This window comes from Chaetomium tenue, assembly GCF_020726465.1.
Source record: "Chaetomium tenue strain MPI-SDFR-AT-0079 chromosome Unknown F5144scaffold_6, whole genome shotgun sequence".
In the NCBI taxonomy this organism is placed as follows: Eukaryota; Fungi; Ascomycota; class Sordariomycetes; order Sordariales; family Chaetomiaceae; genus Chaetomium; species Chaetomium tenue.
In genome coordinates this window covers 2,675,367-2,701,392 of record NW_027117334.1, presented here as the reverse complement: position 1 = coordinate 2,701,392, position 26,026 = coordinate 2,675,367, and the positions used below count along the sequence as shown (strand labels likewise).

At 56.2% G+C, this 26,026-nt stretch overlaps 12 protein-coding genes and 1 non-coding gene across 13 annotated transcripts; 5 read left to right on the top strand and 8 right to left on the bottom strand.

Annotated features, from left to right (window-relative positions):
• Positions 1 to 263: 263 nt before the first annotated feature.
• On the bottom strand, positions 264 to 1,486 carry F5144DRAFT_360583 (uncharacterized protein). Its single transcript, XM_066784391.1, has one exon. The coding sequence runs from the start codon at positions 1,308 to 1,310 to the stop codon at positions 321 to 323; it is 990 nt and encodes a 329-aa protein (XP_066640133.1). The 5' UTR covers positions 1,311 to 1,486; the 3' UTR covers positions 264 to 320.
• Positions 1,487 to 1,813: 327 nt separating this feature from the next.
• Positions 1,814 to 3,703, bottom strand: F5144DRAFT_595577 (uncharacterized protein; the record flags this gene model as incomplete). Its single annotated transcript, XM_066790707.1, has 8 exons — positions 1,814 to 1,863; positions 2,129 to 2,154; positions 2,192 to 2,258; positions 2,442 to 2,690; positions 2,749 to 2,807; positions 2,869 to 2,986; positions 3,056 to 3,422; positions 3,500 to 3,703. The coding sequence occupies 8 exons, from the start codon at positions 3,701 to 3,703 to the stop codon at positions 1,814 to 1,816; spliced, it is 1,140 nt and encodes a 379-aa protein (XP_066640132.1).
• Positions 3,704 to 5,059: 1,356 nt separating this feature from the next.
• F5144DRAFT_595576 (uncharacterized protein) lies at positions 5,060 to 6,161 on the bottom strand (the record flags this gene model as incomplete). The annotated part of the gene is made up of 4 exons (XM_066790706.1): positions 5,060 to 5,292; positions 5,374 to 5,387; positions 5,445 to 5,667; positions 5,828 to 6,161. The coding sequence occupies 4 exons, from the start codon at positions 6,159 to 6,161 to the stop codon at positions 5,060 to 5,062; spliced, it is 804 nt and encodes a 267-aa protein (XP_066640131.1).
• Positions 6,162 to 6,917: 756 nt separating this feature from the next.
• F5144DRAFT_498214 (cytochrome P450) lies at positions 6,918 to 8,685 on the top strand (the record flags this gene model as incomplete). Its single annotated transcript, XM_066786255.1, has 5 exons — positions 6,918 to 6,971; positions 7,061 to 7,614; positions 7,668 to 7,926; positions 7,983 to 8,297; positions 8,359 to 8,685. 5 exons carry the CDS (start codon positions 6,918 to 6,920, stop codon positions 8,683 to 8,685), a joined length of 1,509 nt encoding a protein of 502 aa, XP_066640130.1.
• Positions 8,686 to 8,879: 194 nt separating this feature from the next.
• Positions 8,880 to 11,436, bottom strand: F5144DRAFT_550946 (nucleophile aminohydrolase; the record flags this gene model as incomplete). Its single annotated transcript, XM_066787669.1, has 2 exons — positions 8,880 to 9,686; positions 10,342 to 11,436. 2 exons carry the CDS (start codon positions 11,434 to 11,436, stop codon positions 8,880 to 8,882), a joined length of 1,902 nt encoding a protein of 633 aa, XP_066640129.1.
• A 641-nt stretch (positions 11,437 to 12,077) lies between these two features.
• Positions 12,078 to 13,555, top strand: F5144DRAFT_550945 (uncharacterized protein; the record flags this gene model as incomplete). Its single annotated transcript, XM_066787668.1, has 2 exons — positions 12,078 to 12,281; positions 12,341 to 13,555. The coding sequence occupies 2 exons, from the start codon at positions 12,078 to 12,080 to the stop codon at positions 13,553 to 13,555; spliced, it is 1,419 nt and encodes a 472-aa protein (XP_066640128.1).
• Positions 13,556 to 13,790: 235 nt separating this feature from the next.
• F5144DRAFT_t163 lies at positions 13,791 to 13,888 on the top strand. Its single transcript has one exon. It is a non-coding gene; the product is annotated as a tRNA-Ser (tRNA).
• Positions 13,889 to 14,193: 305 nt separating this feature from the next.
• Positions 14,194 to 14,752, bottom strand: F5144DRAFT_605894 (uncharacterized protein; the record flags this gene model as incomplete). The annotated part of the gene is made up of 3 exons (XM_066791466.1): positions 14,194 to 14,271; positions 14,337 to 14,414; positions 14,663 to 14,752. The coding sequence occupies 3 exons, from the start codon at positions 14,750 to 14,752 to the stop codon at positions 14,194 to 14,196; spliced, it is 246 nt and encodes an 81-aa protein (XP_066640127.1).
• On the top strand, positions 14,688 to 17,557 carry F5144DRAFT_583120 (adaptin N terminal region-domain-containing protein). Its single transcript, XM_066789542.1, has 5 exons — positions 14,688 to 15,193; positions 15,252 to 15,889; positions 15,946 to 16,514; positions 16,565 to 16,741; positions 16,806 to 17,557. The coding sequence occupies exons 1-5, from the start codon at positions 14,958 to 14,960 to the stop codon at positions 17,478 to 17,480; spliced, it is 2,295 nt and encodes a 764-aa protein (XP_066640126.1). The 5' UTR covers positions 14,688 to 14,957; the 3' UTR covers positions 17,481 to 17,557.
• Positions 17,558 to 17,729: 172 nt separating this feature from the next.
• Positions 17,730 to 19,527, bottom strand: F5144DRAFT_360381 (uncharacterized protein). The gene is made up of 2 exons (XM_066784389.1): positions 18,254 to 19,527; positions 17,730 to 18,137 (listed from the first exon to the last, which is right to left on the bottom strand). Exons 1-2 carry the CDS (start codon positions 19,400 to 19,402, stop codon positions 17,868 to 17,870), a joined length of 1,419 nt encoding a protein of 472 aa, XP_066640125.1. The 5' UTR covers positions 19,403 to 19,527; the 3' UTR covers positions 17,730 to 17,867.
• Positions 19,528 to 20,334: 807 nt separating this feature from the next.
• On the bottom strand, positions 20,335 to 20,880 carry F5144DRAFT_605891 (uncharacterized protein; the record flags this gene model as incomplete). The annotated part of the gene is made up of 2 exons (XM_066791465.1): positions 20,335 to 20,620; positions 20,708 to 20,880. The coding sequence occupies 2 exons, from the start codon at positions 20,878 to 20,880 to the stop codon at positions 20,335 to 20,337; spliced, it is 459 nt and encodes a 152-aa protein (XP_066640124.1).
• A 509-nt stretch (positions 20,881 to 21,389) lies between these two features.
• On the bottom strand, positions 21,390 to 22,076 carry F5144DRAFT_360462 (uncharacterized protein). The gene has a single exon (XM_066784390.1). It carries the CDS (start codon positions 22,013 to 22,015, stop codon positions 21,569 to 21,571), a length of 447 nt encoding a protein of 148 aa, XP_066640123.1. The 5' UTR covers positions 22,016 to 22,076; the 3' UTR covers positions 21,390 to 21,568.
• A 797-nt stretch (positions 22,077 to 22,873) lies between these two features.
• On the top strand, positions 22,874 to 25,267 carry F5144DRAFT_550940 (uncharacterized protein; the record flags this gene model as incomplete). The annotated part of the gene is made up of 9 exons (XM_066787667.1): positions 22,874 to 22,992; positions 23,072 to 23,403; positions 23,457 to 23,659; positions 23,716 to 23,760; positions 23,887 to 24,206; positions 24,325 to 24,430; positions 24,492 to 24,616; positions 24,685 to 24,850; positions 24,917 to 25,267. 9 exons carry the CDS (start codon positions 22,874 to 22,876, stop codon positions 25,265 to 25,267), a joined length of 1,767 nt encoding a protein of 588 aa, XP_066640122.1.
• Positions 25,268 to 26,026: the final 759 nt, after the last annotated feature.

The following is a 26,026-nucleotide window of genomic DNA, read 5'->3' as shown; positions in this document are numbered from 1 at the left end:
TGTGATGAGCGAAATAGAAAATTTGTTCCAGGCATTTCGCGATGACGGTCCGCCATGGCCCCACCAAGGAACCAAGCTGCCAACGGAAACTCTCAAGCTCTCGCGCACACCTTGGACCAATCCCGTTTCTGGGCCTTGGCTTCGAACACCAAACTCGGACTCAACCAATCCCAAGGCGGTTAACAACCACGCCGAGAACGCCTAGGCTCGTCTCATTCGGTCGAGGCCCTGGTGATAATAGCCATTATTTCGCTCGAGTTTCCTTCCCCGGCTCGATACGCAATCGTAGCCCTAAGAGTAGAGCTCCTTTCCTCTTTCTCCTATCCCTCGCAAGTAAGAGCTTCCTCAAGCGGTGCGTTATCGATAAGGCTTTGGATCCTCTCTCTACCCAACGGGTCCCTTCCCTGTCTCTCACCCATTGCCACCCACTTGTCCTCCTCCACCATCAAATCAACTAGATCCGCCGCGAGCTCGCGATCCCATTTCGTAAGCGGCCAAAACTTTCTCATTATCTCCTCCGTTGCGGTGTTCTCTGTGTTGCCCGTCGCCGTGATATTTGCCACCCTCGGCCAGATCTTCTCGGGCTCCTTGGTGAATACCTCCTGCGTCTTACCCAGCGCCCGCAAAAACCCGACAATCTCAGCCCGGCTCGTCGCGTTATCCAGCTTAGCCTGCGTGGTGTACAAGACGTTGATCTTGCGGTACAGCGTATCGTTGCGGAAGAAGACGGCGTTCTCCTCGCCAATGGCCATGCCGCCCACCGTAGTTGTCGGCTCGAAGGCAGTAAGGGCATCGATCTCCCCCGCCACCAACATCTGCGGGTACGTCCCATTGCCGCAGGGCAGCGCGTAGCAAAGGACGCCCCGCTTGACGAGCGTGTATTCGGACTCGTCAAGCCCGACCACGTCGCGCAGGTACCGGTAGGCGAAGTACTCGGACGTCACGTTGCCGACGACGCCGATGCGCTTGCCCCGGAGGTCTGAGGGCTCCAGGATGCCCTTGCGCTTGTCGGCTACGATGCGGTAGGAGAACTCGACCACCGTGGCGAGGATGCGCAGGTCTGGGTGCTCCGGCGCGTCGTGCAGGACGTGCACTTCGGAGCCCGCGTAGAGGTCGATGTCGGGATTGGCTCCGAGGGCGGGGAGGCCGTTGATGTGTGTGTACGAGGTGGAATTGTAATAGTCCTCCAAGGCGACGACCAGAGGGGTGGCTTCGATGTTTTGGGACATGGCAGCAACTGTCAGGGCCGTAACACCAGAGGGGCCGGTGACGAGCAGGAAGGGGAGGAGGAATGAGAATATTTGAAACATGGTTGGTGGCTCAATGATTATGTCTCGATATATCCAATCTCGATTTAAGTTCTCAGAAGTGAGAAGGTATCAAGACACAGTGATACACATACGTCCATTATCAGGTCTAGTAAGGAGGCCGTACCGAGTTCTTATACTTTCATCGCATACCCCATCCCCCATCCCCCGCAGTGATCAAACGAATGACAATACAGGTATGCAATTGACGGTCAGGGACTTTTGACTTATGTCGGCACTTACAGCGGTTACACAACCCGATTAATGCCACAGTTAGTTCCTGCATCAGACACTTCCCCGCGCCTCTCAAGATCCATCCATGCCATTACCACGGGTGGTGCCTTGAAGGCTTGATTAAGGCTAATGTGGTCCTGCAAGGTTCTCATCGAGGGGCTTCGGTTCAAGTTATTATCCAAAATATTTCCCGTCTGACCAGAAAAGTGGTCTGTATTGCAGCATGTCAATCCAGGTAATTGGTCACTAGAGAGTAGTGTGATAGTGTTGAATCAATTCCAGGCGCGCTTCGGCTGCGGCTTGGAGGATTTAATAATCCCACCTGTAATAGCGGTCAGATGCGATTCTCTCACGAAAGCCATTTTTGGTTCAATTAATTAACCACTTCTACCATCAATGTTATAGAGCGATTGAAGTTCACAAGCGGGCTAGAGGTAGGAGACAGAAAAGACGAAAAGACGACATGAAGTCACTCCTCTCTAGGACAACCCTAAGTGTAGCCTCACAGATGATATCATGATATTACTATTTACCTCCCTGCTAGACTCATCAATCTCCCCAGCTACAAGTTTTGCATGAGAGCTTACAACCTTTCCGCCTCATATAATAATATCTCGGTATCCAACAGCAAGCTGAAGTCGGTTGCTCACCTGCCTTGCGTATAATCCACGATGTCCGAGATCATCCGTCCTCTATCGACATCCAAGCCGCGAGAGGCTGGGGTAAACCACCCATTCCTTAAAGGAATTCTGTTGACATTGCTATGGGTATCATCATAAAATCGCAATACATCTGTTCAAGGCCCGCCCTGGAACCGTACCCCAACATCGAACCATGAGTCGGGTCATGGACCCGTCCCTGACCCCGAACCGCTCCCTTTTCCCTCCTCCCCAGACACACGGGCTTGTTCTAGATGAGCTATCCTCGCCCACGACTGCCTTGCCCCTTGCTTTCTCTCCCTGTTATCAGCTTCCTCGGGGGCGGGCGACTGTTCTGCTTCTTGTTGGCCATTACCAGCTAGCTGGATGAACTCGGCGGGCTTTGGTTGAGATTCTCGGCGGAGAAGGTTCCGGAGTATCGGAATCGAGGCGGCCATGATGGCGGTTGCGGGCTCAGCGGTGCCAAAGATGAAGAGGTCCACCGTTGTAGCTATGATACGGTTAGGGGGGCAAACAAAATGGAGGGCTTTCATTGGATGGGTGCTCACTGTCGTCGTTGCCGATGACATACAGAGTCTTGATCTTGAGAAAAGCCATCACTCCCGCACTTAGACGCTCGGAATTAGCCATATGGTATCTCCTTTGCGGGCAGCGTGACGTGAACTCACAGAACACCGGTGCTCATGGCCACCATGGCACCCAGCCTTTCCCTCTTCTTGATGGTAATAGTCCAAATGATCTTCCACGGAAGGAGCGCAAGGACGATGTCCATCAGGCCAGAGTAAGCTATGCGAGGTGGCTTGTCAGTCACCGTATCCTAAGTATGGCCGCTAGCTGGTCGAGTTGTTTTCTTACCAGCCGTGAAAGTGTTGTAGTTCTGGACAATCTCCGGCGGGAAACACGAGCCCGCCATCTCATAGTACCACAGTTTTTGGACAGGCCAGCATTGCACCCACTGAATCACCCCGACGGAACCCATCACGAGGTTCACAGAGACGATGATGAACCATACGAACACCCTAGTTCTGCCAGTGGAGATCCGAAGTAGGGAGATGGCAAAGGACGTCTTGCTCCAACAAGTCGCTAGGATGGAGCCGAACCCGGCCGAAATGGAGTATATAGCGACGGCGGTAACGGATTCTTCATCTAGGTCGCCATAGTGACTCCCAAGGCCGTGGGCGACTCCCACCGACTGTAGAGTCACTGAGACGACAAGTGCGGTCTGTAACCGTTAGATGGTCCGCAGTCTTTGCCCTGGGCGAACCCGAGGAAATGAAATACAAGGAAGGAGAGGCAAACCCAGCTCGCAATCAGAACATAATCATCCCACCATAATTGCCGCCGCCTGAGGATTTTGGAGTACACTCGCAGGCCGAGAAATACAGTCGAAAGCGCCGCTAGGGACCAGATGACACGGTTGAGGTATGGCCCGTGGCTCTCACCCCCTGGCCGGCCATCATGTTCTCGCCCAGCGTGTCGGGTCAAACCGCGCGGGCCGGGCATGTTGTGTTGCAGCGTCCCATCAGCCCTTATTAAGTTATTATACTGCAATATGAAGGGCCGAATCAGGGGGTTGGTTTCTGACAAGCGAATGGAGGGGTATCCCATGAAAATCTGGGTCCATGGGTGCCGACGTTATTTTATCATAAAAAGTTGAAGACCAGGGACATGGCCTTGAAGTTCAGAGGACGCAAGCCCAAGTTCACCACCAACCCCTAAACGTCCATACTTTTTTATTCTTTTCACAAATTCGACATCAAAATCCTAGGCTCGGCTTTTCCACGCTTGGCATTAGGATTCGGTGTCTCGGGACGTCACATCATTGGTGGCGAGTCCGTTATTTCTTGCGCAGGCCCCGCGTTTTCCCACAAATGTCAGTGCTCACACACGCTACCGACGCTAAGGAACGCTGGGGCCGAGGAGCCTCGCTTGACCGGGTTATCCTCGCGGAAGATCGCCCACCGACAAGGTCGTTTGGGGTGAAGCTTCCTGGGGTGACATCGCCTCGCAGTCGGCGAGATCTTGGGGGTTGGTCATCAGCGGGCCGAAACCCGCCGTCCCCCAGGTTCACGATGAGGGATTGGGACTGGCCAAGCCTTAAGGCCAGGTCAAGGAACGTCATGGCGTCTACGGTCTCGCGAACAGAACGCCACTCATCAACCGTTCTCTCTTCCCCAACGCCGAAGGCTTGTTTTGGCCAAGTCTCGAGTCCCAGCCCCCTACGTGCGTCTAAGCGAACCCGCCTAGATAGCTGATCCTTATGTGGTGTTCAGGCAGGCCGCGGCACAAGTAAGCTTAAATCTGATTCTTACGTACGAGTATCATGGTTGAGATGAGAATGGGATCATGTCCCTGTCCCCTACTACATTCGAAACACTGTGTTTGAATGGCCGGGTTTATGATGTCGCATTAGAGTCCTTGATATCAATAAACAACCTAATCACTCTCTGCTGACGATGTGATGCTGCTTAAAGGTTCATGCTGACCCAAGAGCATCGGGTTGCGGCATCGAGTGCTGCAGATGGACCCATGTATATTGTAGAAATGGGGACCATAGCCACCTAGAAGGGGCGGACAGGACGATTCCGAAAGCCGGTCACCGACGCGCCGCGAATTGAGTTGATCCGCCGACAACCATCCCTCTCATCCATTTTGTCGTTATCCCTGCTTCTCTGCACATCGCTAGTGTGACGTCTTTATCTGCCGAGCTGGACTAACCAGTTTGAACCAGTTACGGGCACCCATCACTCCCCGGCTCGTTCAAGTGTCGGGACTAAGTTGACGACCTTCTACGATTCTCCCTGTTGAGCGGCAGCCTGGAGGTGGCAACATACTTCGGTGGCAGGCATCCCCCTTCTTCTATATGCCCCTTGGATCAAGTACGGGCGCCCAAGAACACAAGGCCATAGCTATGTGGATATCGATGCGGCTGGCTGCAGTGAGCCACCAGTACCTGCTCGGTTCATCGTCACGAGCAAGTGTGCGATAATAATGCAGCTCGATGCCGCCCTCCCTTTGGGCTCTTGTCTTGACGCATTCGAGGTAGAAGGCTCGATCCCGTTTCATTTGCTCACTATTACGACCCGAGAAGCCTTGGACACCCCCCCCGGGTTCATGGGTGAGAAAACGCGGGTACACGGCCGCAAATTGAAGAGGTACCATTTACGCCCAACCCAGGTCGATAATACTATGACTTGTATCAGTAGCCCATGGCGTCTCCGGTGGGTAAGGGTTTCCGGCATACCTCTGAACAGCAAGAGGGGCGCTGCCTACTATGATATTGTTCCCGGAGATGTCGCCGTGGACAAGGACATGAGGGGCATTGTCAAGGCCTGGCATCCAGTATTTTGGGATCAACTGCTTCTGGTGTTCACATTCAGCAACGGTACCCCCGCAAAGCTGGTTGGACTCCGCACGAGCGATCTTGCGGTCAATCTTGTACGTGATCCATTCGAGTGCCGGCTCCCCTACATCTCGGTCAGCCCGAATTCAGAAAATGCTGTGAAGAATCAACAATACCAGGCTGCTGAATGCGGAGCAGATCGAGACTGGCGTTAGCAACCGCCTGAATAACAGTCTTCCGATCGTCCGCCGCTGGATGGGTGTCGGACCACTTCAGGGGCCCACCATCCGCCCATCCCAGGACCAGATATGGCGCTTTAATCGAATTCTCCGTTGTAGAATCGTGGGCAATAAGCGGTTGGAAGAGGTCGATTTTCGCAGCATCGACCCGGCGACGGAGCTTGGCTTCATGTTCGAGGAAAGGGGAAACATGGCAGCCGACCCGGTTGTGTGGGATGCGGAGGCAGAGGCGTCTTGACTTTCCCTCATCCTCTAGAGCATAAACCGCATACTCCCCGCCGCGGAAGGGAGACGTATCTGTGTTGAGTATGAAATGGCAGGGTGCTGCAATTAGATTCTCCACAAGCGCACGAATAGCCGTAGGGTCGAGGGCTTCCATATTGGAGTTTAACCAGGTATGTGTTTTGACCAGCGGTTGGACCCAGCACTGAACACTGAGCCGTTGCTTAGTAGAAAGCCACATGATTTCCGGCATGGAGTGACTTCCTTCCGGTTGGCTACAATGGCTGATCCTCTGCCAGAAGGAAACGGGCCAGACGGAGATGTTATCTCCAATGGAAATTGTTGGAAGAGCAGCCAGTGGTAGACACTGTGTCAAAAGCAATTGTTCTCTTGGCTCGACCACGGCATGCTTGCCATGACGGAAGAGCGACTTTGTAGGGTTTCTGCACCATGATCTACCGATGATATTATGCCAACCTGTGATACTCCTGAACTACCTACGCACCCGGGTAATTGATGAATTACTTATTGTATTGTATGTATTGAGTAGATCGGTAGAAACCACGGGCGTGGTACTAGTAAGTACGTAGAGACCCAGACTGGAACGAAGGTACCTAGGATCGCAACAATGATTGGTGGCCCTTTTCCAGAAGCTCCCAGGTTTCAAGAGGGAAGAACGAGATCTTGGGATAATAACCGAGACCGAACACGAACACGGCTCAAATGCAACGCCTGGAACACGACGGACATGACAAAACCGCCACCCACCCCGCGAATCTCCAACTTCCCGTTCTCATCAACCACCTCACCGTTCCAAACCCCACAAATAGGGGCATTGACAGCTTATCATTGCAGGCAGCCCCAAACACCAGAATTCACAGCCTCACCACCAATCCTCAGCCCAGAGACCAACATGGCGCTGTTGAGCCTCACCGCCGGGCAAATCCTCGCCCTCGCCCTCACAGCCGTATGCTAATACCCCCCCAAACCCCCTTACAACCACCCCCACAACCAACCACCAACTAACCCACCCACCCCCCTCCCCCCCTCTCACAGCTCACCCTCCACACAACCCTGCACCTCCTCTACAACCTCCTCCTCCACCCCCTCCGCCGCTTCCCCGGCCCCCTCCTCATGCGCGCCACCCGCTGGGGCTACGGGCTGCGACACATGGCCGGCACGCTGCCCTTCGACATGCTGGCGCTGCACCAGCGCTACGGGCCCGTGGTGCGCGTCGCCCCCGACGAGCTGGCCTTTTCGGACCCGGCGGCGTGGAGGGATATTATGGGGCATCGGACTGGTGGCGGTGGGAGTGGTGGTGCTGGGGCAGAGGATATGCTCAAGTATGAGCGGTTTTATCGGCCGGTGGAGGGCGTGCCGAGGGATATTGTTAATGCGGATAGGGAGGAGCATGCGTTGTTGAGGAGGACGATGGCGCATGGGTTTAGTGATCGCAGTATGCGCGAGCAGCAGCCGGTGATTAAGGGGTATATTGATTTGTTGGTGGGGAAGTTGAGGGAGAGGGGTGAGAAGGGGGAGGCGGTGGACTTGGCGGCGTGGTATAATTACACGACGTTTGATGTTATTGGGGATTTGGCGTTTGGGGAGAGGTGGGTTTGCCTGGCGGGATATGGAGGACATCGCTTGCTGACGACGGTTGCAGCTTCGGATGTCTCGACAACTCGAACTACCACCCTTGGGTCAAAGCCATCTTTGAGGTGGCGCGTGCGGGCACGGTGTTCCAGACCTTGGCACACTACCCAATGATTGTCACGTTGCTGCTGGCTCTCATCCCGACGAAGTTCGTAGAGGAGCGCGAGAAGCACATGCAGATGACCTTGGCGAAGTTGAAGAGGCGGATGGAGGCGGGGAAGGACAGGGCGGACCTTGTGGAGGGGTTGCTCAAAAAGGCTGATGAATGGGTATTTCAACCCAGCACATATTCTTGTTCGGCATAGTCGACGCTGACTTGTCATAGGGACTCACATTGGAAAAGCTCCAGGCCAACAGCGCAATCCTCATCATCGGGGGCTCAGAGACGACGGCGACGTTGCTTTCAGGGGTGACATACTTCCTGTTGACAAACCATCACGCGATGGAAACGCTCACGGCTGAGATTCGTGAAACTTTCAAGTCTGAGGATGAGATTGACTTCGCCAGCGTCAGCACTCTTCCGTATCTGCTAGCGTGCCTGGACGAGGCGCTGCGCATGTATCCCCCAGTTGCGACTGGGTTACCGCGAGTGGTGCCGAAGGGAGGGGCTAATATTGCAGGTAATTACGTGCCTGAGAAGGTGAGCACACAAAGGCACGAGCTGTGAGGAAAAGGGAATCTTGACTAACCGTTTGTGACAGACTGTGGTGGCGGTTCATCACTGGGCCATGTACCACAACGATGAGCACTTTAAAGATCCATTTGTTTACCATCCCGAGCGATGGCTCGGCGACCCAGCATTTGCGGGCGACCGCAAGGAGGCGTTCCAGCCGTTTCATTTGGGGCCGCGTAACTGCCTCGGGAAAAATCTGGCTTACATCGAAATGCGCCTTATTTTAGTCCGGGTATTGTGGAACTTTGATCTGCGTATCGCCGAGGACAGTTTGGACTGGATGAGCAAGCAGCGGATCTACAACTTGTGGGAAAAAGGGAAGTTGAACGTGCACCTGTCGCCTGTCGTACGGTAACTTGGGAGTGTACTGGGTCAGTTGTAAACCAAAGGCTGCGGCTGCCTCTTTTCACTTTCGCGAAAATGGCAAATCAAGAAAGCAGATTGCGGGGAAACATCAGGTCCGTCATCATAAGCGTGTATTCGTGCGCAAAGGGGTATCCAAAAACAACAGCACCATCCCAAATAAAGCCCGACAGCACATGTGCTACCTCAAATCCCGCCGAGAATCCAATAGGCAAACATACCCATAGCCATCACCGGCACCACGTTGCCTCTCGCAATCCACCCAGCAGACTTTTGGCTCAGGTCCGAGGGTGGGCTGATACTTGCGCCGCCGCTGGCGACAACCTGCCCGTTGGATGCCAGAACCTTGTTGCCGGTCATGTACTGGATGTTGTAGACCGGCGCGTTGCTCAAGACCGATGGCGTGCCAAGCTGGGTCGGGCATGCGGCTTGGTTGGCAGTTGGCCAGTCCAGCTCGCAAACCTCGTCGTTGCCCCATGAGCAGATGGGATCGAGGATGTTGTAGAGAATATGGTTCTTGCCAACCCAGGTGTCTTTGGACAGACAGCTGGCGAGGTAATTCATGCTGTTGGGCGCGCTGAGGGGCAGTTTGTTGCCGTCGGTATGAATCAGGTCGGCGCACGCTGACGGGTCGGCGTCTTCGTAGTGCATAGCGATGGCGCCGCCGGTTGTCGGTTTCTCAGTCGCCGAAAAGCCCGTCACAAGGTAATTCCAAGCATCGTAGCTCACGTCATAGGCACCCTCGGACTGGTCGATGCGCAAAAGATGGACTGTCCTCCCCTCGTAGCTAAGCGACACGCAAATGTTGGTGCAGTCCACCGAAGCTGGCCAGTATGCGATGCGATTGGTGTCGACCTTGCAACCTAACACGCCGACAGAAGACGAATAACTCTCGTGAGGCGTGGCCCATACAGTCCGTCCGGCTGCGTGGGCTGTGGCGGCGGCGAGCAAGCCAGAGAAGAAGTGAATTGCACAGCGCATGGCTGCGGCTAACTAGCGAATGGAGTGGGTCGTCGCGGGTCTCAGTTCAGAGATCGTCAAATAAATGTGGAGTGAATGAATAGTTATCAGGTTAAAGAACGACTAGCTGTATCATAGGCAGGGCTAAAATGAATGACATGGCACCATGGCCAGAGAAAACAATGCCGCGGTCGCCAAAGAGAGTGATTGAGACGAAACGCGGTCGGTCAAGGGCCGGTGGGTTGGTGAGGGAAAATTGAAGGTTTGGGCGGGCATGGCAGAGAATATCCATGCTGGTGAGATTAGGTTCGCCAAAACAGCATTAGCGCGATAAGGGTGGGGCAGGCTAATTGGTTCCTGCATGCCAAGTTCGGGTGGCTTCCGGGGTTCAGTGATCTGTGTGCCTGGAGAAGTGGGGTTGATGCTGGTCCCTCGATAAACAATGGATCTTGAGTTTGCCGGGGTTCGTGAGAAGTCAGTTCACTTTCCAAGCTGGATGAAGATATGAGAATATGAGAATTAGTAGTTAACTATCTACAACGATGGATTGGCTGTTTTAGACCAAATGGGAGACGTGTTAGCCGGTGCTTGGACGAGATTGGACAATCGCAAGTACCGAACGGTCGGTGGCTGAACCTTGCCCGACTTAGATCTCGCTTGGGCTGTCATCCACTACGCTGCCACCAACCGAGCCAGCCTCCAACGGCGGGACGGTGACGACCTCGGTAGCATTCATTGCTCCTCCTCGAAACGCGTAGGTAAAGGTCCACCCAGACCCTGCCGCACCGTGTTCGGCCTTGTTGTTCACCACGACAAGCCCACTCGATATCTTGGGGTACTTCCGCAGCATACGCCTGACCGCGTCCTCAGCAGCCTCTGTTGGCGTCATGCCCAGCCTCAAGTTCTCAACCGCCTGGTAACACGGTAAGAATCGCATCATGATATCCCCGTCTCCCGTCGCACCGCATCCGCCCACATCCCCATCGACATATGACCCACTCCCAACGATCGGCCCATCTCCAACACGACCGGGAATCTTGAATGCCGCCCCATTTGTCGACGTCCCCGCCGCCATACCCCCCTCCCCATCAATCACCACCATAGAAATAGTATCATGCGAAGCCTGCCCCTCATCCCCCACAACCGACGCTAACATCCCACCCCCCGCAACGGACAACGGCCGATACGGCCCACACGACGTCTCCGGATCCGGCTGCACCGCGACCCGATAATTCCCCTTGCACCCCCCCGCCCTCCACTCCTCGCACCTCCTCCTACTCTCAGACGTCCCCAAATCCCCCTCCGGCCCCAGCCCCATCTCAACCGCAAACCGCGCCGCCTGGTCCCCAACCAGCAACGAGTGGCGCGTATGATCGAGCACCGCACGCGCAACAGCAACAGCGTCCCGGATGCGCCGCAGCCCCGCCACGGCCCCCGATTTCATGCTCGCGCCGTCCATGAGCAGCGCGTCCAGCGTTGTCTCGCAGGCCTCGTCCGGCGACCCGCCGAACCCCACCGTGCCGTCGCATTGGCGCTGCTCGCAGGCCGCGCAGCCGGCTTGCACGGCGTCGAGGGCGGGGGTGTGGGAGTGGGCGGAGCTGGGGTCCGTGAGGGAGTGGTAGGCGGCGTCGGTGGCGGCGGTGAAGGGGCCGGCCCAGGTGTTGATGACGAAGGGGAGGTGGGGGTTGGGGGAGGGGTTGGCGAGGGCGGGGGTGGGGGTGGTGAGGAGGAGGAGGTGGGTTAGGGTGAGGGTGCGGGCAAGGCGGGGGCGGTGAGGGGCCATGGCGAGGGGGTGAGTTTATGGGAAGTGAGAAGTCAATTGGACAAATTGGTGACTGGTGATGCTCGTACGGCATACATCGGCCTGCCAAGGCTGTTATTCAGGAACGGATACCCAAGACCACCTCGAGTGAGGCAGAGGAAGAACTTCCATGGTTGGATCAGAGGTTTGATGTGCATGATGGTTAATTGCAGAACTAAACCCTAACCCGAAACTTGACACTCAGGTCGGCAGGCGCGACCCTCGCTCACCTCCCGGATTCTCCAATACAGATGTCGGTGTGATTTCTCTTGCTCGTTTTAAATACCCCTTGAATAGGGGAGGCAATTATTATTCCCATTCCGCGTGCTGGATGTTCCAGGCTGCTGTTCGAGGGTCGTCGAACCTTGTTGATATGGCTCGTGCGCATCTCGGCCACCCTTGTCGCGATTTCGCAATTGCCTGATCCCTGCTCAGTTGCCCCCCACCACGCGCTTGGATGAAACCCGCGACAGACGAAAACCAGGGCGAAAAGCCACAGCAAGCGCGTTTGTATCTTACAATTGTGGGATTCGGATTTCATATCGCGTCTTGAATCATTCTAACTTTAATACGGTATCCCTTGTGAGGCAACATTTCCGACGGCTCTTCCGCTCTCGGCCACGATGGCGCGCACCGAAATAACCGACAAAGCCATCGTGTCGGAGCTTGTTAGCGTGGTGAAACAGATTTACAACGGCCCAAACAGAGACAAATTGACCGTCAACTATGCGCGCCAAGAAGTTGAAGAGAGCCTCGGGCTCGACGATGGGTACTTGAAGGACGGCGACTGGAAAGCGAAGAGCAAAGAGATCATTGTCAACACATTGGTAAGTCGCAATCCCACCGCAACCAAATTACGCACCATTGCTTACCGAGACCTTGCTAGAAGGACCTTGAGGACGCCGATAACGACCCTCCGCAAGCCTCACCGAGCCCTAAGAAACCAGTGAAGGCAGCGCCCTCGAAGAGCAACAAGGGAAACCAAAAACGGGGCAAAAAGGCGGCACCCTCATCCGATGCCGAGTCTGAAGTTAGCGATGGAAGTGATGCGGGGGACGCCCCGGTACCACCCGCGAAGAAACGCAGGTTGGCCAAAGCAACACACAAAAAGACCAAGGTGGTGTCCGACGACGAGGACGAGGAGGGTAGTTCGGACGCTAGTGACGGCCAAATCGACGGAGAACTCCCGAAGCCTGCACGGAAGCGCAAGTCGAAGCCGCCGACAGAGAGCGACAGCGAGAGCGAATTGTCAGACGCCCCCGACGAATCCCCCACTATCGAACCCGCATTGGAAGAGGAAGGCACGTCCAAATTAGCAGAAGACGACGAGAGCGAGCTATCAGATGTCATCGACGAGCAACCCAAGCAGAAAGCGAAACCCAAAGCCAAACCCAAAGCCAAGCCCCAGCCCGCCCCCAAACCCGAACCCACCACCGCCGGCGACGACGGCTCCTCAAGCGAGCTCTCCTCCCTAATCGACGACCCCCCTCCACCGAAACGCAAGCGCAAGTCCGGCGGCGGCGGCAAAGACACCACCACCGCCCCCGCAAAACGCAGCGCCAAAGGCTCCACCAGCGCCGCCGCCGCCGACTCGCCCGACGAGGCGCAGATCAAGCTCCTGCAGTCGCAGCTCGCCAAGTGTGGCCTGCGCAAGGTCTGGGGCGCCGAGTTCAAAAAGCACGGCGCCGACGCCCCCAAGGCCAAGATCAAGCACCTCCGGGGCCTGCTGGCCGACGTCGGCATGCCGGGTCGGTTCTCGGAGGCCAAGGCGCGCGAGATCAAGGAGATGCGGGAGTTGCAGGCTGATTTGCTGGATGTCATGCAGGGGGAGAAGAGTTGGGGTGTTGGGGGTGGTGGTAGGGGGGCTCGGAGACGCGCGGCGGCGGGTGGTGGTGGTGGTGGTGGTGGTAAACAGAAGGCTAAGGTTGTGCGTGAGGAGAGTTCTGAGGGGAGTGACGAGGAAAGGGGCGGGGAGAGTGAGGCGGAGAAGAGCGAGGAGGGTAGTGAGGATGAGGTTGCGAAGCATGCGGTTCGTGGGAAGGGTCTGGCGAAGCGCAGGGCTGATCTGGCGTTCTTGGAGGATGAGAGCGAGTCGGAGTGAGTGATGAGGGGCGTATGCTGTTCTTCTTGTGATGTTTTGGGCGAGTAAGTATGGTTATGTGGTGGTTGTAAGAGAAGGTTAGATACCCTTTCCTCATTATGTATTCTAGCACTCATTGATGCTATCACGGAAGTTTCCTTTCACCCCCAACTTCTTTTGGCTGGAGGTTGTTTCTGGGTGGGGTCCGGCCCAGTGTGCTACTCTTGATTCGGCGGCAAACCGCAGCATCTTACAAGTCACTTTGGCGGAGTGGTTAACGCGCTGCCCTGCTAACTAATAATTAGCTGCTAGGCAGTTCCTTCGGGAGCGTAGGTTCGAATCCTACAGGTGACGTTTTTTTCCTATCCAACATCGGCTCAAATGTTCTGGGCTTTCTTTTTTTGTTTTACCCCAAATCACCAACTCCAATGTCCGGCTTCGGCATCGTCCGATATTAAGCAGGCAACCTCTAAAGGAGTTGACTGGTCGTGATTCTACGGTTGCAGCCTTGCTGTTTTTGTCCGCGGCCTTACGAGGGCGTGAGATTCATTTCGATCCCTCTGACTGGCTTCAATCCGTGGTGCCAGGATTTTGTTCTGAGGTCTGGACAGGACGGATGAAATGATACTTTTCACTCAAATCATAGACCGGCGGTCACATCACGAATGGGCGTTCATTCTCTGGGCGATCAAACTAAACACAGCAACGGACCCGAGGAAGAGAACAGCGTTGTAAAACTGGTTGGTGTTAGTCAGGTCGATAATCCTTGTGGGCGACGTAAAGGAACCGAATTGTGGCTTACAGCTCTCCGGGAAACATCCCTCTCCTCGTTGTCGGTCCTGGCCTCGATAAACAGCCGCCGCAGGTTGGGGAAATTCGCCTGGGAACGTTAGCGTAGCTCATTTAACGCGCAATTTTACACAAACCATTGATTCCGTCTAGATTTGGAGTAACGATTCCAGCGACCCAAATCCAGATCTTTTAGAGGAGGTGAAAGTGATAAATTCCATGTGTCCAGGTGCTGAACAAAAGGTGCTCTGATATGGACCCACTGAAGCCACCCCGCTGTTTCGGGTTGTGGCTTGGGCTTCTGCCAGCGCCAAGCCACCGCGCCTTCCAGGGGTTGACGGCGGCCAGGCCAAGCAAGACAGACGATTTGGCGACGCTGCGGCTCAAGAGAAGCACCAGCGCCCGAACCCACAGCGGCTGCGACAACATTTCAGCAAACCGCCGCCCTGGTTCTGGCTGCGCGACACAATCAACAGGCGGCCGGCGATCGATCCGTTACGGGTGAAAGCACGACCTCGATTTGTAGCAGTTCCCAGGCTGCGCTTCAAGCCAGTTTCACCGCCCCTCCACGACCAAAACCATACAATCATCCCCGCTTCGCTCGACCACCTCTCGCTGAAGCGACCCACGAAAGATGGCACAGGCTGTGAACCGCATCCGGGGGGCCTTTGCGCCCCCGCGCAAGGGCGAGACATTCGAGCTGCGGGCAGGTCTCGTGTCGCAGTATGCACATGAGCGGAAGGAGTCTATCCAGAAAACCATCATGGCCATGACGCTGGGCAAGGACGTGTCGGCGCTCTTCCCCGATGTTCTCAAGAATATTGCGACGGCGGATTTGGACCAAAAGAAGCTGGTGTATCTCTATCTCATGTAGGCCGTTCAACGTCACCGACCACATCCCGGTGCCCTTCTAACCGGCAGCGTGCAGGAACTACGCCAAGTCGCACCCAGACCTCTGCATCCTGGCCGTCAATACTTTTGTGCAAGACTCCGAAGACCCGAACCCGCTTATCCGAGCATTGGCGATCCGAACCATGGGTTGCGTCCGGGTCGACAAGATGGTGGATTACATGGAGGAACCACTTCGGAAGACGCTGCGGGACGAGTCGCCATATGTGCGCAAGACAGCTGCTATCTGCGTGGCCAAGCTGTTCGATTTGAACCCGACAATGTGCATTGAGAACGGCTTTCTCGAGATATTGCAGGAGATGATCGGCGACCCGAATCCCATGGTGGTGGCCAACTCAGTCCAAGCGTTGTCCGAAATCACCGAGACGGCCCCAGAGACAAAAGCTTTGTTCATTACGCCTAACACGCTCAAGAAACTGTTGATGGCGTTAAATGAGTGCACCGAGTGGGGCCGAGTAACGATTCTAACCACACTGGCCGACTATCCGCCCACAGACGTCAAGGAGTCGGAGCACATCTGCGAACGAGTTGCGCCACAGTTCCAACATGTCAACCCCAGTGTTGTTTTGGCCGCCGTCAAGGTCGTTTTCATCCACATGAAGTTGGTGAACCCCGAAGGCGTCAGGCAATACTTGAAGAAGATGGCGCCTCCCTTAGGTACCGTAGCCCTTGTGGACTCAGACTGCCCGGATCTTTGCTAATCTCGGGTTTAGTCACTCTCGTCTCCTCTGCCCCCGAGGTGCAATACGTTGCGCTCCGGAATATCGACCTCCTTCTGCAAGCAAAGCCGGATATCCTCAGCAAGGAACTTCGGGTGTTTTTTTGCAAGTACAACGACCCGCCCTACGTCAAACTTCAGAAACTCGAGATCATGGTCAGGATAGCGAACGAAAAGAACTTTGATCAGCTGCTGTCCGAGCTGAAGGAATACGCGCTCGAGGTCGACATGGACTTCGTCAAGCGCGCCGTTAAAGCTATTGGCCAAGTGGCTATCAAGATTGAGCCGGCAAGCGAAAAGTGTGTCAACGCGCTCCTTGACCTGATCGCCACCAAGGTCAACTACGTTGTCCAGGAGGTTATCGTTGTCATCAAGGATATCCTCCGGAAATACCCTGGATACGAGGGCGTCATCCCCACGCTCTGCAAGTATATCGACGAGCTGGACGAGCCAAACGCGCGGGGCTCTCTCATATGGATCGTGGGCGAGTATGCCGAGAAGATCAACAACGCCGACGACATATTATCCGGCTTTGTTGACGTCTTTGCCGAGGAGTTTACTCAGGTTAGTCTCGCAACCACCGCCTCAACTCGGCGAGCGCTAATGTTCAACAGACACAACTACAAATCCTCACCGCCGTGGTGAAGTTGTTCCTCAAGAAGCCCAGCAACAACCAAGGCCTTGTACAAAAGGTTCTGCAGCTGGCGACAGCAGACAGCGACAACCCTGATATCCGCGACCGCGCTTATATTTACTGGCGTCTCCTTTCCGGCGACCTCGACGTCGCAAAGGTTCGTTCTTTGTCGCATAATCGCCCCGCTCCCTCGTCTCCCTCGTCACTAACAACCCGCACAGAGCATCATCCTCGCCCAAAAACCCCCCATCACCACCACCGTCAACAGCCTGCCGCCCATCCTCCTCGAGAATCTCCTCGCCGAGCTCTCCACTCTCGCTTCGGTCTACCACAAGCCGCCCGAGTCGTTCGTCGGCAAGGGCCGCTTCGGCGCCGAGGCCATCCAGCGCGCCGCCATCCAGGAACAGCGCCAGAACCTCGCCGAAAACCCCATCGCCGCGTCCGTGGCCGCTGCGGCCTCCGCCAACGGCACCGCTGGCGGCGGCGCCCAGCAGAGCAACATCGAGAACCTGCTGGACATCGATTTCGACGGCGCCGCGCCGGCAAGCGCCGAGCAGAACCCCGCCGGTACCGGGACCCCCGACAGGGTGGCCAGCCCGGTGTCGCCTGGCGGAGCGGCGGCGCCCAGCGGCGGCATGGCGGATATCATGGGGCTGTTTGACGCGCCCGCGCCGGCGGCACCTGCGGTCGGGGGTGGCTTGGGGGTGGGGGCTGCGCTTGGTGGTGGTGGCGCGCCTGCCGGCGGGAGTGGGTTGAACGATTTGATGAGCGGGTTCGAGGGGATGGATTTGAGTGGGACCAGTGCGCCGCCGCCGCCGGGACAGCAGCTGGGGCATGGGAATGGCAAGGCGGCGGAGCAGAGTAAGGGGAGTGATGACTTGTTGGGGCTGTTTTAGGATATGGGGGGAGGCTGGGGGAGCACCTTGTCCAGTGAGAGTAGCAAAATGGATTTTGGTGTGTATTTGCCAGGTGTGTTTTCGCCCCTGGTTTGCAGCTTGTTGACTCATTGTGTAACGTGGGCTGTAAGAACATGCCTTGGGCCTGCTCGCCCCTTCGTGCGTCTATTGGTACAGAACACAAGCCGAACGAACTCGTCCACCGCCTTTTTTGGCGACGAGCGCCCTTTCTGCCAAGCAGAATCCTTTGAGAGGCGGTAAGAGCCCCCTAATCCCGAGCAAGCTCCAAGCAAGCGCATCTCTCACGCCCGACATCGCGAACCTTTCGGCTTTTACGCCGCAACCAATGCATACAGTACCAACCACCGCCCGTCATTCTTTGAGTATTTAGAACTTAGCCTTCCTCCCCGTGTACTTCAGCGAGAAAATACCCCTCTCGATCGAGTTGAGCAGAATGTACCCCGACTTGAAGTACGGGTACACCGACCAGGTCCCGAGAAACTCGACCACGCCATTAACGTCGTCGTCCTCCGGATGGCAGTCGAAAAAGCCGACCTCCTCGAAGTTGCCGCCCGTCGGGTCCCGCTCGACGCCAGAGACGTCGACCACGCGCAGCCCCGAGCCGTAGTTGGCTTGGTACGTCAGACCCTTGACGACCTGTCTCGAATGTCAGCCACGACGAAGAACATAAAGAAGCAAGAGCACAACGAAGAATATAAAGAAGAAAGAGCGAGGGAGTGTGTAGGGGGGTTGGAGGGGGGGGAGGATCTCACGTATTGGTTGTGATCAATCGACTTGGCCGGGCTCTGGTAGAAACCCGTCTTGATGGGCTCGGCCAGGTTAGTGACGTTGAAGATGTAGGTGGTGGTGTGCTCCTTCTCGCCCGGGACGGTGCCGTCCCTCTCGTCCAACTCGTCGTCCAACAGCAGGAAGGTCATGGTCTCGTCGACGAGCCAGCCCTGGTGGGTGTAGGCGGCGCCCTCGTAGGGCGTGCGCGAGACCACCTCGGGGTTCTTCTTGTCCGTCACGTCCATGATGGTCAGCGTGTCCTCGTTGTAGTTGAAGCAGATCTCGCGGCCGCGGTATTTCTCCGTGGGGCCCGTGTACACGACGCACTGCGCGTCGTGCACGTAGCCGTCGTGCGCGATGCAGCCCGGCGACACCGGGTTGGCCGGGTCCGACACGTCCACCATGAACATGCCGCCCGCGCAGGTGGTGTTGCGCGCGTTGGCGCCCGACCGCCCGCCCACGGCGTAGATCATGTGGGTCTCCTCGTGCGCGACGATGTTGTGCGAGGCGCCGAAGCCCGTGAAGAGCGCCGTCAGGTCGCGCTCCTTGCTGAAGACGCGCGGCTTCCAGGAGAAGGGGTTCCACCAGGGCTTGATGTCCAGCAGCTTAGTCAGGTCGAACACCTGCAGGCCGTGGTTGTCCGACTCGGCGCCGATGTAGGCGTGGTTGCCGATCACCTTGATGTCGCGCCAGCTGGTCGCCGTCGTCTGCGTGTCGAGGCGCCCGAGGTACTCGAGGTTGCCGTTGCGGGTGATCTCGACGAAGCCCACACCATCCGTCTGCCCGACGATGCCAAACTCGCGGCCGCCGGGGGCCGTCCAACCCCACACGTCGTTGCCGGCCTTGGTGGTGGAGGCCAGGTCCTCGTGGCTGAGGAAGCCGTGCAAGTCGACGTTGTTGCAGCGGTACGCGGCGGTGCCTTTCCCGGCCACGCCATTGATGCACCGCTGCTTGGAGGTGACCTTGCGGTAGAGGGTCGAGCCGCCAAAGAGGCCCCGGGCGCGGGCCGCGTCCCACTGCTTCGTCTTGATGTCCATCATATCTTCCATCTTGCTCGCTGTGGCAGGGGAGCCGGCGGCAACCCCTGAGGGGCCCAGGGCGGCCGCGACGGCCAAGAATGTATTGGCCTTCATGGCTGGAATAAAGCGGTGAGATCGTGGCCTAGAGACTGAAGCTACACTGTCGATTCCCTCGTACGAGTTTGGTTACACGTTGTTGGGGTATTTATGCCAACCTCCTGGTCCGCGAGGCACAAGGCGACCCAAGGCGACCCAAGTCGTGTGGTTATGCCATGCCACGCATGCATTGCGCCCATGTTGGTTGTTATCTTCACGGCTTCCAAATCCAGGAGGTGTAAGTCGGTCTAGCTTGTGGGGAACGGCCATGGCGGCAGATCGTAGACGGAACGGGATTAAGGTGCCAAGACGACTTTCTTGTCACTTCCCTTTCCTGGACCCGGTTTCCGATACCGTTGCAGCAGAGCGTGGGGTCCGCTGGTTCGTCATCGTCAAGCTCCTTGGGAAGTGCCTTGCTAGGCAAGTGCCACAACTTGACACGACGATGCTGACCACCTTCTCCGTCCAGGCAACCATCGCGGATTTAATGTGGATATGCCAAAAGGAGGGGGGAAGTTGTGCTACTCATCCCATTGAATGGCTCGCTGACAAACCTTGACGCAGACCCAGGGCGGGACGGCAGTCACGGCACCGGGGATGGAATGGAAGGTAAACCACAGACTAGCTGCATAAAGAGAAGAGGACCTCGCCAACTTACCTAGCGCAAGGCGTCGTGTGATCATGGTAGTATTTTGTTCTGTTATTTCTTAGACAACAGCTAGCTACCTGTGCTCTGGACCGTATATTGGCCGGGTTGACTGTGTTCCGACTGGAGAACTTGGAAAGCTTGAAACACTGGACAACTACCGTAGAAGATTGAAATAGACAGAAACGAACAACCTCTTTTCTCCACTCCTCGTGGGCGCACTCAGCAGCCTTCCCCAATAACCCCATACTTTGCCGTCGCTCGCGTTACGTCCCCCAGGCAGGCTTTGGTAGGCCATACCGCACTAATCCAAAGCCTGCCCCCAGATAGTCATATCCACGATCACGCTCATCTTAGTTAGGCTTTGAACGTGGACCGGGCCTCCTTCTGCTGGTCTCGAATGATCGCCCCAGACGCCGAGCGACGGCACCACGACCAAGTCCACGGGGAGCCCTTGTTTGTCCCGGGCGCTGTAGCTGATAAAGTCCTCCTCCATGATTTCCGATTTTTCGTAGAGGAAGCCATAGGCTTTGTCGGTCGAAGGGTCGCGGAATCGGAAGTCGAACATGAAATCGCTGCAGTGGAGGTGCCTGGGTTTCGGACGCGTCAGAGTTGCGTGTTTCGTCATCACTCCTGCTGGGCGGGCATCGGAGGTCCACAGGGAGGGGGTCACATACCAATCTATTTTGATGCACTCCTTCGCGAGCATTTGGAAGGTATCATCTAGGTCCACCTGCCTGGCCCCTTGGCCGATTGTAAACCATCGCCCCAGCTTCCGGGTGATGAGCTCGAGCACGTAATCGTCGGTGTAGCGTGAGGTCGTGCCCGAGGCGAGGCCCATGACATTCATGGTCAAACAACGCCAAAGTAGGACCCTACTCTTTATCAGAGGTTCCATCACCTCCCGCCAGTCATCGGGAGTGGCGGCCAGAAATTTAAGCGTCTGATCCATGTGCTTAGCCAGCTCGTCTGGTTTGAGACGGGACAGGGCTTGGGCGACGTTAGCCATTTGGGAGGGATATCAGGAGGGAGGCTCGGAGCAAAAGGGCCGAGAAAGGAATAGTAAAAGGGAACTGACGTTGTATCATGTGTAAAATCTCGGCATACGGCTTCCAAGCTTGTTCACCAGGGCCCTCAAATACACCGTCAACAAGAATTCGCCAGAGCCATGCTTCAAACATCACTAAGGCGGCGAGTCAGTACTTCAGTTGCTTTTTTACAGCAATAGGATCGATGGCGGCTGACTGACCCCGCGGCTTTTCTTCCATATATATCTTGGCCTTTGGCGTCCAGAACTCCATCATGGCCCGTGTCTCGGCGTCGAGGGTCGTCCAAGAGACTGTCGCGGGGAAAAAGCCCGCGAGAAGATTGACCGACGACCGAAGGTCTGGCCAGAACTCTTCGACAGAGCGGTAGTGGTTAAGGTCACGAAAGGATAGAAGGTCTTGATGCCAGTCTCGGAGCCGATCGACGATCACGTGGTTGTTTTGTTCTTCCTCGGTCAAGTGCAACACGGGACCGAGGTCAGCTTTGAGTCTCTAGGGCTGATTTTGGTTGAGGGCAATGGACTCCCCGTCGGGTATGTTGTCGTCGATGTCTTCAGTAGACTCAGGAGACTCAGGAGACTGGGGGGGCTCAGGAGACCCAGGAGGTTTGGGAGACTGAGGAGGTTTGGGTGGCTGGGGAGGTTCGGGTGGCTGGGGAGGTTCGGGGAACTCAAGGGGTTCCGGGGATTGTGGCGGCTCGGGTGACTGGGGGTGGTCGGAAGGCTCGGGAGGCTCAGGAGACTCATCGCCAGAGGAGCTAGAAGACCAAGCATATTTAGGTGTTTTCTTGGTTCTGCGCGGCCGGGGAATCGGCTGTCGTGGCATTGCTAGCTTTGGCCCCCTGGCAGTGTAGCTGCGCTCCTCGGGCGGCACGCGGCGACGTTTGCTGGTGACCCCATTTGTGCCAGTTCTTCCCTTGGCTTTGGATTTCGGTGGCATTGTGGTCCGAAGAGGGCGTCGAGACCAAGACGGCTTTGTGAGACTGGAGAATTGATAGAACAGTAAGGAAGGACAAAATGCAAGTGCCGCGAGTTTGGGCGGCGTTAGGGGGGGGGGGGATGGATGAGTGTTGGGGTATAAAGCAACTACCCGAAAGGGAGACAAACAAAGACAACACCAGACTGCAACAGGCACCAAGCCACCCAACCTCCCCGCCCAATCCGGCTGGGGCGCAAAGCTGAAAGCAGGATGTCGTGCTTTTGTGAGTGCCGGCCGGCAATGCTTTTCCCCCAGTCTATGGTTCAACTGTGAATGCGACGGCCATTTCGCCTTGCCTGCCATGAATTTTATCCGACCCAACTGTTCTCATGCGGCGTCTTGGTTCTCATGTACCTACACAGGTGGGTGTGGGAGCTCAGGGGTCCGCTTTGGGGCGATGCCCCCCCGGCTGGCATGACGGGTATCTGCTTCTTTACTCCTGCAAAGTCACAAAATTTACCAAGAGAAGATTGAGGAACGGCAAAGAATCAGGGGGAAAGGGGGGCAGCCAGCTGGGACGCCGTGAGTCCGCGCCCTGGATCATCGTCTTCCGAAGACTGCAGCTGTTCTGTTCTCTGCCTCCAAGTCCAATTACCTAGTCAAGGACTGGATGCGCTGGTGTGTTCAACGTTGTTTGGGCTGGCGAAAGTACCTAGGCTGTCCGTCGTTTGCTTCATTTTACACTGCCAGCCATTTCCTCCCACGCATTAAGGCCCTGTTAGCTTGCCCGGCCTCGAACGTCCAGAGATACCACCCATCACTCGCCTCAGCCAACGCGACTTCTACCATTATCGACACATTATCGACAGTGACCAAATAATGTATCGTGACACCCCGCGTAGTCGAGGCTTGCCCTTCCACGGCGGCTTTGGCTATAAATCGACACGGAACGCCAACGGGGCTTGCCAGTTTGTCGTCGGGATTGACTTCGGCACGACGTAAGTTTTCACGTAATTGATTGAGCACTGGATACCGCTAACTGCCTCGAATAGCTCGTCTGGTATAGCCATATTGAAGGGTACACCGACCACCCCAGCGACATCCTTCCGCGACCTTCCGCGACCTTCCGGGGACACGGAGGTGGTACAACACAGGGCGCGCCCTTTCGGTGGATGAAGCAAAAGCACCAACGAAAATCGCCGCGCTCGACCGCGCCAGCTGGGGTTTCGAGGTCTCAGATACCGACCTGTCATTCAAGTGGTTCAAGTTGGCGCTGCCCCACGACGACGAGTTGCAGGATGACCTTGCGAATTCCGCTGAGTTGGACGAGGCCCGGACTTTGCGTCGAGAGCACGAGGTCAAGACATCGGAGCTGGTGGAAGCGTACATGGGCAAGCTGTGGCACCAGTGTGTGTATGAGATTGCATCGGCGGAGAGGATGAAAACAGAGGAGGTCCTCCAGACTATGATGTTCGTCGTCATCGGCGCTCCTGCCAACTGGGGGGGTTTGGGACCCAGGCCTCACTCTTGACGGCTGCACGCGCCGCTGGCATCCCGGGTGGGCACGATGGGTCGAAGGTCGAAACATGTGCCGAGCCGGAGGCTGCGGCCCTAGGTCTTCTCATGAAGGACAAGGAGAACATCGAGAAGGTGGTGGAACTGAGGGTAAGTTTGGGTGCCCGCTTCCTCCTCGGAAGGTCAGCATCTAATGCACCAGACAGGACAACGACATCTTCACCGTCCTCGATACAGGTGGAGGAACTTCCGTACGTTTGCCTCGTTTTCTTTACCTCCATTCCATCCCCGTACCCAAGGCTCCAGTCCTGTCTAGTTTTCCGTCGTTCTTTTAAGACGCAGAGATTTGTTGTTCGAACTAACACGCTGGTACCTAGGATGCTATCACGTTCAAGATGCGCTCCAAGACACCGATGATCGTCGACCAGTACGTGGCCGCAGACGCACGATTCTGCGGCCCGGTCCAGATCGAGAAGTTAATCTTCGACAACTTGTTCCAGAAGGTGAAGCGCGTGGCAGACCCCGACAGATTTGCCACCCTCACTCCCGCCGACATTCAGCCTCTCTTCCACAACCTCTGGAATGACAAGATCAGGAAACATTTTAACGGGTTCCCGCCCCGGCCCGACCAGTCCACGGTGGAGGTTCCCGTTGAGCTGCTCCATTCGTGGACGAGGGGACCAAGATCACCCGCCAAGTGCGTAACCAGTTGGGTGGCCGAATCACTGTCGGCTTCACTAGGTAGGTGACAACAGCCCTCGTCCCAACACTGCCTTTTGGGGAAGATGCCGTTCTAACGCTTCATGTTGTGATAGGGATGAGTTGAAGGGACTCATGGACCCGACAATCAACAAGATCATCGCCCTGGTTCGGAGCCAATTCACAGCGGCCCTCGACAAGAAGGATGGAAGGTCTCCCAAAGTGCGTCAAGTGGAGACATTTCATATTTCATTGTGACACCAACTGACGTTCCGGTTGACAGGCTCTGCTTGTATGTGGAGGTTTTAGTCAAAACCCCTATTTGCGTGCGCGACTGGACGAGTACATCCGCGAATGGAATACTGCGGGCCGCCAGGTGGGGGTTTATTTTACCAACAAACAACTGAGGTAAGCCTTACCGCGCAGCGTGTTGCCCCGCTCACCGCTGGCGCGGATTGAAGACTAACATCTCACAGCATGACTGCCGTCGCGGAGGGATGTGCTCTACGCGCTATCGAACTCCGCTTCCGGCACACCGACACACAGTCCGAACTGCTTGCCCGAATCGCCTCCCGGCTCGCCCTGCACGACTACAGCGTTCTCCCCGAAGGAGTAATCAATCGCCGCGTATTGATGCCAGAGGTGAGACACCCCGGCCTCAATTCCCAAATCCGCCAACACATGTGGATGCTAATGAGTCTGGTATAGGGTCACAGCGTGTCCGCAACCGAATCGGAGCTGTTCGAGCTCCGCCTCACCGACCTCTGGTGGGCCTTTCCCGAATCTGAGGGTTTTAACCCTGACTATTGGAAGGCAACTTGTGCCACATCACACATTTACGCGGGCACCTGCGAGGTTTGCGAGATGGAGTGGAGTGGTGCCGGCATCCAACGTCTTGTTGGTGCGTTCTTGGAGAGGAGCCTTGTGCAGCTTGGGATAGGCCTTACCAGGTGTAATGGCATCTACTTCACGGCGCACATTAATGGCGTGAAGGAGACACAGGGGGAGAGCTTCACCATAGAACCCACGATGCGTAGGGCTCAGATGCAGCCTCGCTGAGTTTGGCGGGTTGCGGTCGACCTATCAGAAGGCGACATGGAGTCAATGGGCCGCCAGGGAAATGATGAGGAGGCTGGCTTCGCAAGAGCGGACATGGCTTCATTGTTGCTGGAGTTCTGGATATTGTTTCTGGCGTTCTGTTACATAAAAGCACGGGGAGTTTGCAGTGTGATACAGATAGAGTCCGAGTTCTTGGAAATGCCTTTGCGCTTCTCGCCAGGTTATTGTATGCTCGTGGACCAGTTTCTCAAGAATCACTCCATCACCGTGGTCCTGGGCTTTGCCGAGCAGAGCCCCTCACAAAGCGTCTACGTCTCCCAGGCCACCATCACCCCGCCGGTAGGGCCCGCAGGACGAGTGCCACGATCAGCGGCGGCTTTCCTGCAGCCCAGCCACTGGCTTCTGGGGTGTCGAGGATTAGGAGCTCAAGCTAGGGGGGCTGGGTTGTTAGCGTGTATTTCCTCTCCTGGTGTTCATGGTCGCGGTGCTCCTTGGGATAGTCCCAGTAGCAATGGGGGGACGGCGCAGCTTGGACTTGTTATCTGACGCTTGTTGCAGGTATTCGGAAGGGCATATCGAGTAACAGGTCTTATTCAGATTGATGCAGGAGTATTGATCGGATACTGGTTAGGCAGGAAAGATGGCTCAGCAGAAGTATCAGAACTCACCACCGAATCACGGTTGGAGCAAGTGCTCTCGTTACCGTGGGAGAATACACGGACCTTGGCGTCAGACACTAGTTGCCCACCTTGCTCATCC

What these genes read in the sequence shown, in the direction of transcription:
- F5144DRAFT_583120 (XM_066789542.1), top strand. Translation starts at nt 14,958, where the DNA reads ATGGCACAGGCTGTGAACCGCATCCGGGGGGCCTTTGCGCCCCCGCGC. An exon ending in CTGGTGTATCTCTATCTCAT is followed by an intron (nt 15,194 to 15,251) that starts GTAGGCCGTTCA and finishes GGCAGCGTGCAG; the next exon opens with GAACTACGCCAAGTCGCACC. An exon ending in GCGACCTCGACGTCGCAAAG is followed by an intron (nt 16,742 to 16,805) that starts GTTCGTTCTTTG and finishes CAACCCGCACAG; the next exon opens with AGCATCATCCTCGCCCAAAA.
- F5144DRAFT_360462 (XM_066784390.1), bottom strand. Translation starts at nt 22,015, where the DNA reads ATGCCACCGAAATCCAAAGCCAAGGGAAGAACTGGCACAAATGGGGTC.
- F5144DRAFT_360583 (XM_066784391.1), bottom strand. Translation starts at nt 1,310, where the DNA reads ATGTTTCAAATATTCTCATTCCTCCTCCCCTTCCTGCTCGTCACCGGC.
- F5144DRAFT_360381 (XM_066784389.1), bottom strand. Translation starts at nt 19,402, where the DNA reads ATGAAGGCCAATACATTCTTGGCCGTCGCGGCCGCCCTGGGCCCCTCA. An exon ending in CGATTGATCACAACCAATAC is followed by an intron (nt 18,138 to 18,253) that starts GTGAGATCCTCC and finishes CATTCGAGACAG; the next exon opens with GTCGTCAAGGGTCTGACGTA.